This window comes from Ranitomeya imitator, chromosome 1, assembly GCF_032444005.1.
Source record: "Ranitomeya imitator isolate aRanImi1 chromosome 1, aRanImi1.pri, whole genome shotgun sequence".
NCBI classification, from domain to species: Eukaryota; Metazoa; Chordata; class Amphibia; order Anura; family Dendrobatidae; genus Ranitomeya; species Ranitomeya imitator.
In genome coordinates this window covers 639,034,725-639,048,849 of record NC_091282.1, presented here as the reverse complement: position 1 = coordinate 639,048,849, position 14,125 = coordinate 639,034,725, and the positions used below count along the sequence as shown (strand labels likewise).

Here is a 14,125-nt window from a genome sequence, read left to right as displayed (position 1 = left end):
TCGCTGCAGCACAAGCGGTTTTGTGGTTAATGGACCCTGCCTAACGCTATCCCTGCTTCTGACAAAGCGGCAGCAACCTCTCCCTAAGCTCAGATCAGCAGCAGTAAGATGGCGGTCGGCGGGAACGCCTCTTTATAGCCCCTGTGACGTCGCAGACAGCAAGCCAATCACTGCAATGCCCTTCTCTAAGATGGTGGGGACCAGGACCTATGTCATCACGCTGCCCACACTCTGCGTTTACCTTCATTGGCTGAGAAATGGCGCTTTTCGCGTCATTGAAACGCGACTTTGGCGCGAAAGTCGCGTACCGCATGGCCGACCCCGCACAGGGGTCGGATCGGGTTTCATGAAACCCCGACTTAGCCAAAAGTCGGCGACTTTTGAAAATGTTCGACCCGTTTCGCTCAACCCTAGGTGCGAGTACTTCCTGCCACAGGACCAGGAGCGCTTGTTAAATGCCACTGTCAGAGTTTGACAGCAACATTTAACTAGTTAATGGGCGCAGGTGGATCGCGATTCCGCGTGCATCCATTGCGCGCACATGTCAGTTGTTGAAAACAGCTGATATTGCGCGGCTTTTAGTTGGGCTCACCGCCGGAGCCCACCTCAAAGCCGGGGATACTGCCAGCTGGCAGAAAGGGGTTAAAGAAGCTGCAGAAATTTCTGGCATGTACTGCTTGTGTACTGCATTTGACAAGAGTCTCCCATGTGCTTCGTATGTCTAGCCTGTGGAGTGTGGTGACAAAATGGAAGCCTTTTCATACAAAATGAAATCCAAGCCTGAATATTTTTGCTAAAACCTAAAGTAATTTTTTGGGATTTGGACACAGAAAAACATCAGTAAAATTTTGAAATATTTCAGGTAACCTAATGGGTGCAGCTTTTTAACAGATTCACAGATAAAGACATTTGTCCTGACATTCAGGGCCATAGTGCACAATGTCACCCTGGTGCCAAAATAACCTGGTTATGTTTACAAAACCAAGGCATTCCCAAGACCATAGCCGCGAACAAGTTTTCAAGGACAAAAAAATGAAAAAGATTCAAAATGTAGGGTACCAACAAGCAGAGACATTTCCTGGGTGATCAGCGAATCATCAATAGCAGTGACTTTCATTGTTATAATCAAAAACATTTGCTTAAGGAACTAAAGCACTAAAGGCCTTAGGTCACTAAGATTTTCCTAGATAAGATAAAAAGGTGTGGAGCAAAATCATAGGAAATATACTGACCTATAGAAAATACCTGTGATGGCCATCTTCGGGCCCACCTAGGCATTGGTGACTTTCTGGCAGTGGTTTTCTTGGGCAGGTATGCATCTAATATCCAGACTCTCCACAGTTGCTACCTGTTGGCAGATATGCAACATAACACAACTTATTTATGTGCAGGAGGAGTTTACACTTTTCTGACGGTAGATGTCGATGTTATTAATGTGCTTAGTTGAATGTAATGCATATACTTGTTGTACTTTGGTTTCACTTTCTCTCTAGTAAAAAAGGTCTTTTAGACTTCCTGTTATGCTGTATTAAGAAGATGATGTATGTACCTCATGTTCTGTGTAGATAAAAGTTGAATTACCCTTTATAATCTACCCTCACAAGTTTCTTCTGCGACCAAACTATGCAACACTATCAAGATCCAGTTTTTGTTGCTTGGCCTCTTGTTGTAAATAGTAGTTTGTCAGCCCAATCTGCATGGACTTCTCAGTAAAGTTAACAGGTATACAAGTCTTAAGTGGAGTCAGCAGTGCACTCCTGTCTGCATTCACTCAAACGTCTATCTAGATAGATTGCCAGAGACATGGCAAAGTCAACAAAGTTAGGAGATGGGAACTGAACTAACATGTTCTTGATTTGGTCATAAAGTCCAGTACAAAACTGATAGTGAAGGGCCTGGTAATTCCACTGTAATTCCATAGCGCAGTGCCGAAACTCAGTGTAGAACTTCTCAGCTGTTTGTCTACTCTGAGGGAGGACAGTTAATTTACTTTCTAGGAAAGTTACTCTGTCAGAATCATCATATAGGAGTCTTATGGCTAAAAAAAGCCAACAGTAGAGAGTTCCTGAGCATCAGGGGGTAGGGAAAAATCCCAAGCCTTGGGGTGGGGTCACACTGCAATAGGAATATGATGAGTCCAACACAACTCTCAGAACCAGACAGCTTTCCTTAAACAAAAAAAAGCTTTTGTGGTCACCTGAAAATTTGGTTAGAAAGTTTAACCTTGGGTTAAAAAAACACAAGGTAGTTGCTGCAGGGTCTTGAGCCTGAGTATGATGCTGACACTGCTCTGCAAGATCCTGGACAAACTGTGTCAGGCCTGTCCCACACGTCCAGATAATTCCGGTACCGGAAAAATTGGTACCGGAGTTATCTGTGTCCGTGTGCTCACGTGGCACATCAGTGTGGCACACGTGCGGCAGCCGTGTGCCGTCCGTGTGCCGACTGGGTACCACACTAGAGTTAAGCGCTGTCCCCTGCTTTGGGTGCTGAATCCAGAATTCATTCCTTCTTCCCAGCAGCGTTCGCTTATTACAGTGATGAATATGCGGCTCCACCCCTATGGGGTGACTGCTCATACAGGAAGAGCTGCGACGCTGAGAGGAGTTATCGGGGGAGCTGGGTAAGTATTTTAATGCCAGCGGGCGGGCGCACAGGAGGAGGGAGTGAGATAACCAGGAACTTTATTTTAACAAAAAAAAAAAAAGATTTTTCATTCCTTCTCTCCAGCGAATGCTGTTGGAGAGAAGAAATGAATGGGGCTTCAGCACCACAAGCTGTGGAAACTGTCACCTCACGTACCGGAGCCACTGACAATACAGGAGTCCTGTTAGTGGCAGCCTGACTTCCACAGACAGGCTTAGTGCAAGCCACTACAACTACCATATCCAAAATGTTGCCTTGACTATCACCCTTTAACCCCTGCACAAGAATCTGCACTTACAACAGGGCCCATGGGATGGAGCCATGTAGTCAGCTGCTGACCAGTGGAGTAAGCTGGTGGCAAGAAGTGTTGGCCAAATTTTTATTCACTATAAATGGCATCGGAAACTGACTCAAAAAAGTTTAAATAGAGAGTAGCCCCACTTAGGGTTAACAGCTGTGAGGAACACTAACTAGCTTGAAATCAACCCCCAACCTTCCAGGTTGTGCAGAACCAAGAGTTTCAGGAGTGAATCGGGCTACTGAGCCCTGCGTCGTCCACCATTGAACCAGACACAGAGAAGACAAGCCATGGCACGGATGTACCGCTTATGTACATATTGCTATAACGTTTAAACTCCAAGTGATGCCATGCTGTGTAAGAAGATATCATAACTACTGTAGAACATTTTGGATCATTTTACCATGTAAGTAGCAAAGATACAAATATTGATCTAATTTTATATTTATAAACTGGATGGGATATTTAAAGGTGGGACGATCCCTTTTAACTACTGTCCTCTTTGGCCAGGGATCTTAATCCACTGACCACAAGAAATTTAGATCACCTTACTCAATCGAAATCTTTAGACAGGAGGCATTAAACCAGCACAACCAGTACATATAGACCCGAATGATGGCACACATGGGGATACATGTTTTTTCTAAAGCACATGAGTGAAGGTCATAGATAATATTTTCCTTCCAGTTTCACACAACAGGCGCCAGATATGTTCATTTTTTTTATTCTCTTGTTGAACTTCATCCACCATTCAGCAGTCTCTGTGTCTCCCGTCCTTCTGGAGGAGAGGTCATCCTAGTTTGTTTTTCTGGTTCATGTGCTTGTTTAGCTCTCTTTAGCGTCTTGGAAAAGAGTCTAACTAATATGTTCGCTAACAAGATTTTAGACCAATATAGTGTGGATTCGTTGTACTAAAAATGTTCCTTCCCTCCTACAGCAATTGTATCCAATACACTGCAGGCATTTTCCCTTTAAAATTAGTTTTTGGATAACTAGACAATTATGTTAAACTAGATGGTGGCCCGATTCTAACGCATCGGGTATTCTAGAATATGCATGTCCACGTAGTATATTGCCCAGCCACGTAGTATATTGCCCAGCCACGTAGTATATTGCCCAGCCACGTAGTATATTGCCCAGCCACGTAGTATATTGCCCAGTGACGTAGTATATTGCCCAGCCATGTAGTATATTGCCCAGCTACGTAGAATATTGCCCAGTGATGTAGTATATTGCCCAGTGATGTAGTATATTGGCCAGCGACGTAGTATACAACACAGAGCCACGTAGTATATTGCCCAGCTACATAGTATATTGCCCAGCTACGTAGTATATTGCCCAGTGATGTAGTATATTGCCCAGCCACGTAGTATATTGCCCAGCTACGTAGTATATTGCCCAGTGATGTAGTATATTGGCCAGCCACGTAGTATATTGCACAGTGACGTAGTATACAGCACAGAGCCACGTAGTATATTGCCCAGCTACGTAGTATATTTCCCAGCCACGTAGTATATTGCCCAGCCACGTAGTATATTGCCCAGTGACGTAGTATATTGCCCAGCCACATAGTATATTGCCCAGCCACGTAGTATATTGCCCAGCTACGTAGTATATTGCCCAGTGACGTAGTATATTGCCCAGCCACGTAGTATATTGCCCAGTGACGTAGTATATTGCCCAGCCACGTAGTATATTGCCCAGCCACGTAGTATATTGCCCAGTGACGTAGTACAGTATATTGCCCAGCCACGTAGTATATTGCCCAGCTACGTAGTATATTGCACAGCGACGTAGTATACAGCACAGAGCCACATAGTATATACAGTGGGGCAAAAAAGTATTTAGTCAGTCAGCAATAGTGCAAGTTCCACCACTTAAAAAGATGAGAGGCGTCTGTAATTTACATCATAGGTAGACCTCAACTATGGGAGACAAACTGAGAAAAAAAAATCCAGAAAATCACATTGTCTGTTTTTTTAACATTTTATTTGCATATTATGGTGGAAAAGAAGTATTTGGTCAGAAACAAAATTTAATCTCAATACTTTGTAATATATCCTATGTTGGCAATGACAGAGGTCAAACGTTTTCTGTAAGTCTTCACAAGGTTGCCACACACTGTTGTTGGTATGTTGGCCCATTCCTCCATGCAGATCTCCTCTAGAGCAGTGATGTTTTTGGCTTTTCGCTTGGCAACACGGACTTTCAACTCCCTCCAAAGGTTTTCTATAGGGTTGAGATCTGGAGACTGGCTAGGCCACTCCAGGACCTTGAAATGCTTCTTACGAAGCCACTCCTTCGTTGCCCTGGCGGTGTGCTTTGGATCATTGTCATGCTGAAAGACCCAGCCATGTTTCATCTTCAATGCCCTTGCTGATGGAAGGAGGTTTGCACTCAAAATCTCACGATACATGGCCCCATTCATTCTTTCATGTACCCGGATCAGTCGTCCTGGCCCCTTTGCAGAGAAACAGCCCCAAAGCATGATGTTTCCACCACCATGCTTTACAGTAGGTATGGTGTTTGATGGATGCAACTCAGTATTCTTTTTCCTCCAAACACGACAAGTTGTGTTTCTACCAAACAGTTCCAGTTTGGTTTCATCAGACCATAGGACATTCTCCCAAAACTCCTCTGGATCATCCAAATGCTCTCTAGCAAACTTCAGACGGGCCCGGACATGTACTGGCTTAACCCTTATCCGGCTGAATAGGTACAATTGTAACTATTCCGTTTTAAAATTGCAATAACTTTTTTTTGAAAAGACGTAGAGGGCTGAAATTTCGTGACATCTCTACATTTTTGGTCCAGAATATATTGGCCAAATTTCAATAAAATATCTCCACCCGCTTCCGAGATAAGGGGTCGAGATCTTTTTGCATCCATAACAAGCTGCATAGGTACAAATGTACCTCATATATTTTGAATGAAGATAATGCAAGGGAAAAAGCATAAATTTTTTTTTAATGATAATGCTATTTAACTATTATAAACAAGTAAAAAACTGTTCATTTACATTATAAAAGAAAATGTAAGAAACTTTTTTTTATTGATTTTCTTTGCAAGTAATGCATGTTGGCTTTGCTACAGAGTGTTCATCGCAAATGGGTTTCACACAAACCACACAAGACTTTCTAGTCTTGCGTTGTTTTCGCCTCAGGTCTCTGCAGACATAGCAACTACCAACAACAGGGGAGGGTCCACGACTACCATGAGGTATTTTGGGGCCAGCTGCTGGCTGCGATGCTACCATAATGCATCGTCCAAGCACCATTTCTACTGCACCTCGAAGAAAATGGTTTCTCATTATCATTTTGTTTGTACTACGATCTTCAATTGCAATCATACACAGCTGATTTGCGAGATCTTTCAGGAACTTTCTTCGTTGATCCTTTGCCCTGAAGCTTGGATTGTGTTCTCTGTAGATGATGTAGGATGCTAACCCACTGACATCAATCATATTGTAGAAAAATGCCAAAGTCCAACGTGATGTTCGTCATTTCACAGTGTACTCTCCCAACATTTTATCCATAACATCAACGCCACCTTTTGTTATGTTGTAGTATTTTATTATCTCTGGCTTGGCTGCTAGTGTCTCTTCAACTTCTCCCGTCATGTGCATAGATGATAGAAGCACGACTGATTTGTTCTTCTTTGGTACATATGAACAGACTGTTGCATCATGATTGTAGGCAAAATTTGTCGAGTATACAGGCCTTTCTTTGGCAGGCTGCATGTTGTTAGGTAGGAACCTTTTGTTTTTTCTCACTGTACCAACTAGTGTCATGTTCCAGGAGTTCAATACCTTAGCTAGTTCCATGGTTGTAAAGAAGTTATCGGTGGTGACATTTCTTCCAGAGCCTTTATACGAGCTCACTAGGTCCAATACTGTTCGTTCTCCAATGTTTACTTGTCGAGGACCATCAGTTGGTTTCCCAGTGTAGAGCTGACCTTGTAAAGGGTAGGCATTTGATGAGTCACAAGCCCAGAAAATCTTTATGCCATATTTAGCTGGTTTTGAAGGTATATACTGGGTAAATTTAGTATGACCTCTAAATGGAAATAATTGCTCGTCGACGGTGATACAATGATATGGCTTGTAGGCTCTCTCCAGATTACTGTTCAGCATTGTCCAGATGTCCCGTATTGGTGCAGCTTTATCTGTTTGCACACGTTCTGCACGTGTATTTTCGTTGTCAAACCTGATAAATCTGAGTATCATCTTGAAGCGGTCACGAGACATGGCTGCACGTATAAGAGGCAGAGCAGCAACATTCCACATTTCCTCCAGATTCTCTTTGTTGGCTCTGTGCACACCAGCAGCAATCAGTATGCCCAAAAATGCATGAAGTTCAGTTTCAGTAAATTGCTTGAATGTTTTTTGTGGTGGCCGTTTGGAAGAATCAGGAAAACGTTGTACCAGTTCGTTGTTGTAAGCATCACAAACTCTCTTGGCCTTTCGATTCGTTTCCCGTAATATGATGTCACACATCTCGGGAGTCATGATGGACTTGAATAGCTCTTTTGCTGTATATAGGTTGCTGATTGCTGCAGGGCCACCTCTTTGTCGTAGGACATTACGAGATTTTGTTTGTGCATTTGGCAGTGGATTACTGCACCATTGAGTTTCATCCTTAGCAGTCCAAATGTCGCCTGCACTTTGAGGCACAGAATCATCCTCAACACTTTCGTCTGATTCGTATTCATTTTCATGCTCTATGACCATTTCTTGTTCAATGTCTGAATCTTCTTCAGTAACATCCACTTGTGGTACATAGTTTTCATCATCAGATGGAACATATGGTTCATCCTCATGCTCAGAATCAGATTCTTCTAGCATTCGCATTATTTCGTCAGACGTAAATCTGTAAATATGAAAAAATGTAAAATAAATAATTTTCCGAAATACTACATTATTGGCTTTTCACAAAATTATACTAACCTGCAAACACGTTTTCTTGGATTATGGCGGAAACTAGATCCAGCATTACTATCACTCATGATGACTTGCTAGATGAATTTTGGCTTCGTATTTTGTGCTGAATATAAATAAAACATCGTAAAACAATATGTAGATACTAATTATTATCCATTTTTCGTATAAAAATTATACCTATAGTGATAAGTTTCATACAAAATATATGTAAGCCAAGTCCAGGCTGAAAGACAATTTGACTGTTCTGTCCCCACATAATGAGAATAAAGGTATAACTGGCTGTTAGATGCTGTGAGACTTTCCTACCTTCGTTTCCAAGAAATTGAAGACTTCACAAGCCTAGAAATGTGTGCTCACAGCAATGAGATGAACAGCAAAATGGCTAATGAGAGGAGGGAGGCAGGAAGACAAGTAGAAGCCACTCCCAGTTTGAATTAACTTAATTGACAGCAACATAAGTGACCAGTAACAACACTGAACAATAGATATCAGCATAACATTTGTAGCTGAATGAACTTTAGTTTCTGAAACCAAGTAAAGTCTTCCCACAGTGGAGGTATATGTGAAGGTACAATTGTACCTATGCAGCCTGTTAAGGTTGTAAAATTATGCAGCCTGACAAGGGTTAAGCAGTGGGACACGTCTGGCACTGCAGGATCTGAGTCCATGGTGGCGTAGTGTGTTACTTATGGTAGGCCTTGTTACATTGGTCCCAGCTCTCTGCAGTTCATTCACTAGGTCCCCCCGCGTGGTTCTGGGATTTTTGCTCACCGTTCTTGTGATCATTCTGACCCCACGGGGTGGGATTTTGCGTGGAGCCCCAGATCGAGGGAGATTATCAGTGGTCTTGTATGTCTTCCATTTTCTAATTATTGCTCCCACTGTTGATTTCTTCACTCCAAGCTGGTTGGCTATTGCAGATTCAGTCTTCCCAGCCTGGTGCAGGGCTACAATTTTGTTTCTGGTGTCCTTTGACAGCTCTTTGGTCTTCACCATAATGGAGTTTGGAGTCAGACTGTTTGAGGGTGTGCACAGGTGTCTTTTTATACTGATAACAAGTTTAAACAGGTGCCATTACTACAGGTAATGAGTGGAGGAAAGAGGAGACTCTTAAAGAAGAAGTTACAGGTCTGTGAGAGCCAGAAATCTTGATTGTTTGTTTCTGACCAAATACTTATTTTCCACCATAATATGCAAAAAAAATGATAAAAAAACAGACAATGTGATTTTCTGGATTTTTTTTTCTCAGTTTGTCTCCCATAGTTGAGGTCTACCTATGATGTAAATTACAGACGCCTCTCATCTTTTTAAGTGGTGGAACTTGCACTATTGCTGACTGACTAAATACTTTTTTGCCCCACTGTATATATATTTTTACTATTGATGCTGCATAAGCAGCATCAATAGTAAAAAGTTGGGGACACACAGGGTTAATAGCGGTGGTAACGGAGTGCATTACCCGCGGCATAACGCGGTCCGTTATCACCGGCATTAACCCTGTGCTAGCGGTGGCTGGGCTGGAGGGGAGTATGCGGGCGCCGGGCAATGACTGCGGGGAGTAAGGAGTGGCCATTTTCTTCCGGACTGTGCCCTGGACTTGGATTTCCTTGACAGACAGAGGCCACGACCAATGAATATCCATGACAGAAAGAAGGAAAGACAGAAAGACGGAAGTGACCCTTAGACAATTATATAGTAGATAAGGGCAATATAACTAATTTAGAAAAATATCTTTGTCGGAAAAATTGCCCAAAGTTATAATTTTGACAACAGGGTTCAACTGGACCACCACCAGAATTTCTGGGGGATCATCTGATGGATCCTTATACGTAGAATTGCCACCAGATTGAAAAATAACTACCCAGTTATTTTTTTTTTACACTGAAAAACGTGTCGGTCAAACACAAATTATCTATTGGAAGAGTCCTGAGAGTCAAGGAGAGAGGTCGAAGAAGGATGCTTGTCTATCTTTTGGTTGCCAGACACAGTGTATGAATTTTCGGCAAACCCTTCGATTTCTCAAGAAACAGCTGTCTATCTGTTGTGTATGGGTATGTCCAATTCTCCATTGAGGGCAGTTGTGTCGGAAAAGAGGAAGGGTTGAACATCTCGAATTTAAACTTTTCTAATGTTTTCATTCCCACGAACAAGAAAAATAGATGTAGACTGAGCACGTGTCTCAGACTTTTATAAGAAAATTTGCAGATACTGCGTTTTGAGGTACTGCTCCTCACCAGTGCAAAGTGTGAGATCTGGTTTGGCTGGGTGCGAGGTGTTCTAGTCCGCTTCCTCTCTGAAGAGACAATTTGCATATTTCCTAGAGGAACATTGCAGGACTTAAAAGTCTCCTCACCTTGGCATGTTAGACATTTTCTCTTGTATGCCGGCTAGACGCCTTTCACCCAGCCAAACCAGATCTCACACTTTGCACTGATGAGGGGCAGTGCCTCAGAACTCAGTGTCTGTAAATTGAGATTTTGATGTTGGCTTTTATCCTAAGTCATGTGGCAAGGCTCACTAGAGGGTAGTTATTGAATTTTAGGATTGCTGCTTCCAATAGGTGTCACTAGAGTTCTAGTCCTTTAAAGGGAACCTGTCACCCCGAAAATCACGGGTGAGGTAAGCCCACCGGCATCAGGGGCTTATCTGCAGCATTCTTTAATGCTGTAGATAAGCCCCCGATGTTACCTGAAAAAGGAGAAAAAGACGTTAGATTATACTCACCCAGGGGCGGTCCCGCTGTTGGTCCGGTCGGATGGGCGTCTCTGGTCCGCTCCGGCGCCTCCTATCTTCATTACAAGACGTCCTCTTCTGATCTTCAGCCACGGCTCCGGCGCAGGCGTACTTTGCTCTGCCCTGTTGAGGGCAGACAAAGTACTGCAGTGCGCAGGCGCCGGGCCTCTGACCTTTCCGGTGCCTGCGCAATGCAGTACTATCCTCTGCCCTCAAGAGGGCAGAGCAAAGTACGCCTGCGCCGGAGCCGTGGCTGAAGATCAGAAGAGGACGTCTTGTAATGAAGATAGGAGGCGCAGCAGCGGACCAGAGACGCCCATCTGACCTGACCAGCAGCGGGACCGCCCCTGGGTGAGTATAATATAACGTCTTTTTCAGGTAACATCGGGGGCTTATCTACAGCATTACAGAATGCTGCAGATAAGCCCCTGATGCCGGTGGGCTTACCTCACCTGCGATTTTCGGGGTGACAGGTTCCCTTTAACTCTCTAAAGAGACAATTTGCATATTTCCCAGAGGAGCATTGCAAGGCTTAAAAGTTTCCTCACCTTGGCATGTCAGGGTTTACATGTCACTCTCTGCAATGAGAAACATTAACCCTTGGATCTCAGACTTTCATGGCATATTCACATATGGGTCTGATAAGGGTCCTTCCTCTAACTCAAAAAGAGGTCCTCTGTCAGCAGAGAGGTGGCCTTTCTCTATTGACTTTTATAGATGGTCCTTTGTTTGGAAATCAGTTTAATTTCAGCTCGCAAACACACAAGTGTTGCCTCTGCATGGCATGCTGGAAGGGAATGTAAAATGGAATTCAACCAAAATTTTGCCGGAAAGAAAGCCTCCAGGTTCTTCCTGGAATTTGGGTAGGATCCATATACATTGTACCAAAATCACAGCCTGGTCAAATTGCATATAAGCTTTTGAAACTAGATATTAGAATGTAGAAAGTTCCCCTTTGGATGGGTGTTTACTCTACAGAATGAAATTCCTCGTCAGCTCTCTCTATGGTCATAATAAACAGCACAGCGTGACCAAAGAAGATGCTCTATCTTTTGGGAATATTAATGGGCATTTACCTAAAATGTGAGTCTTTATCTCTTGTGTTTCATTTCAAATTTCTGTATTTCTTAAAGTATTTTTTTTCTTTAACATTAAATTGTCCATTTCCTCTCACAGCTTTTGAAATGTTTGAATGTATGATGGTGCGGACTTTCATCAATGTAATATTACTGGACACCCAGCTGCCATTGATATTACTAATTATATCTAAAGTGCTAATCTTAATCATTAGCATGGGTCACCACTATGACGTGTTCAGAGAGGACACCAACGCAGGGCAGGGAGAACTTCCAAAATCTATGCAGATGGATCTGAGGTTGGTTTCCAGCCCAGAACCTCATTGCTTTAAAAGAAAGTACAAAATATTTAGTGCAAATCTTGTGGTTGTAGCTGTGGTTTCACAAACAAAAAACATAGTCGAATGTCCATCAGCTATTTGTTTTATTATTTCCAAATTTGTACTGCAAATATCAAATACTTGACTGCTTTTACTGCAAAGAATCCTTTCCATATTATCTCTTCTATAGACTGCAAAACCCAGTTTATACTTGAACTTCCTCTGCCGGCAATAAATCACCAGCATTATGGATGCTTCTGACGTTTATAAGGACCCCTCGACTTCATGATGTCATGTGACACCTAGTGACGGACCCACACATGACATCATGATGTTTCAGGGTTGCATTCAGGTACCCGCCAAAGAGGTTTACAGGACCCTAACCAAGTAGTGCCAACGTCAACACTGAACTAGGGTCCTGCAAATATTTTTGCTTATTTCTTTAAGTCACTTTTTAACCCGTTTTAACAAATTAGCAGGTATATTATGTGTTGGATCCTGTGGAGAGAAGAATTATGTTGTCGGTTCCTTGGGCAGCGATATCATACTTCAGGTGGATCCAGTTGGAGTCGTGGGAGAAATCACTTGGCTCATTTCTGGAAATCATTTTGCCACCACTGAACCTGGAAAAAATATAGAAATTCGGGACAATCGATACAAGGGGAAAGTGTACAGCATGGAGAATGGGTCGCTTCTGGTGAAAAACTTGGTCAGTGAAGACCAAGGAACCTATATAGCGAGCACCCTGAAAGGCTCCTCCGGAAAAGAAAAACTGTGTGCACTGATCTATGACCTCAGAGTATACGGTAAGTGACAGGTCTGCATAAGGACTGTGCAGTGTAGAATAGATACTGTGCCTTGAAAAAGCATTTATACCCATTTTCCACATTTTTTCACGTTACACCCACAAACTTAAAAGTACGGTATTATATTGGGATTTTATGTGATACTAACAGAAAGTTGCAGGTATTTGCGATAAAAGGAAAGGGAATGATACGAGATTTTCAAAATATAAATCTGAAAGTTGTGAGGTGCATCTGGATTCAGTCCCTGATTCAGCACTTTGTAGGGAAAAAAATCACCAAATTTTGTTTAAATAGTGTAAGAAAAAGCTCAAATCTATCACCGATTTAACACTAATTGCAAATAATTAAGATAAAATCAATAATTAATAATAATAATAATAATAATAATAATGATTATAAAATCAAATTAATAATAAAATATAATCACCTTTATGGATATATTCAAAAGATGAAAAATTCTCTGTTATACTAGATTAATACATTAGGCCTTAACATGCGTCACTCATCTAAGGTAATTGGGGATGATTCTGCACCCTAGTATGGGGTCTATCCTATCCCTACCTGGCTTTGGAGGTTGGCACCCTACACCTGCGCAGTGGCGCCCCCGCTCAGATGTCGACTCACCCTGGCTGACGCTGTGAGGCCCTGAGAATGGAAAGATAGATAGTGAATGAAAAATAAAAGAAAAAAAATGATGAGCGACCGTAAGTCCACAATTAGATATACAGCTTTGGCAAAAATTAAGAGGCCACCTATCATTGGCAGCCCAATCTCCAGACCTGAACCCCATTGAAAACCTCTGGAATGTAATTCCAGAGGAAGATGGATATTCACAAGCCATCAAACAAAGAACTGCTTACATTTTTGTACCAGGAGTGGCATAAGGTCACCCAAAAACAGTGTGAAAGACTGGTGGAAAGCATGCCAAGACGCATGAAAGCTGTGATTAAAAATCATGGTTATTCCACAAAATATTGACTTCTGAACTCTTCCTGAGTTAAAACATTAGTATTGTTGTTTTTAAATGATTATGAACTTGTTTTCTTTGCATTATTTGAGGTCTTAAAATACTGTTTTTTTTTATTTTATTTTGACCATTTTTCTTTCTTTGCTCAAAAATATACCTATAAAGAGAAAAATCAGACAAACTGAACATTTTGCAATGGTCTCTTAATTTTTGCCAGAGCTGTATCTATATAGGCTGGACTAGTGTCTCTGTATAACCAGATTATGCCACATTCAGTCTCGTGTCTTACTAAAGCTGGTGAGAGGTTGTATGGTATAGTATATATTTCAATTAAGTTGAA

General features: G+C 42.2%; 2 protein-coding genes across 3 annotated transcripts in view; one reads left to right on the top strand and one right to left on the bottom strand.

Moving 5' to 3' along the window:
* LOC138638286 (uncharacterized) overlaps window positions 1–12,629 on the bottom strand; it is a 34,610-nt gene extending 21,981 nt beyond the window's left edge. For both annotated transcript variants that reach the window (XR_011312479.1, XR_011312478.1), the window contains exons 1-2: window positions 12,561–12,629; window positions 1,233–1,348 (exon numbers count right to left, since the gene is read on the bottom strand). The gene's annotated coding sequence lies outside the window, so the exon portion shown is untranslated. The remainder of the gene's footprint in view (window positions 1–1,232; window positions 1,349–12,560) is intronic.
* The window catches only part of LOC138638293 (CD48 antigen-like), a 41,669-nt gene continuing 39,170 nt past the window's right edge, over window positions 11,627–14,125 (top strand). Inside the window, exons 1-2 of the mRNA XM_069727492.1 lie at window positions 11,627–11,699; window positions 12,492–12,818. Of these exons, the coding sequence (XP_069583593.1) occupies window positions 11,657–11,699; window positions 12,492–12,818 (370 nt within the window). The 5' untranslated portion in view covers window positions 11,627–11,656. The remainder of the gene's footprint in view (window positions 11,700–12,491; window positions 12,819–14,125) is intronic.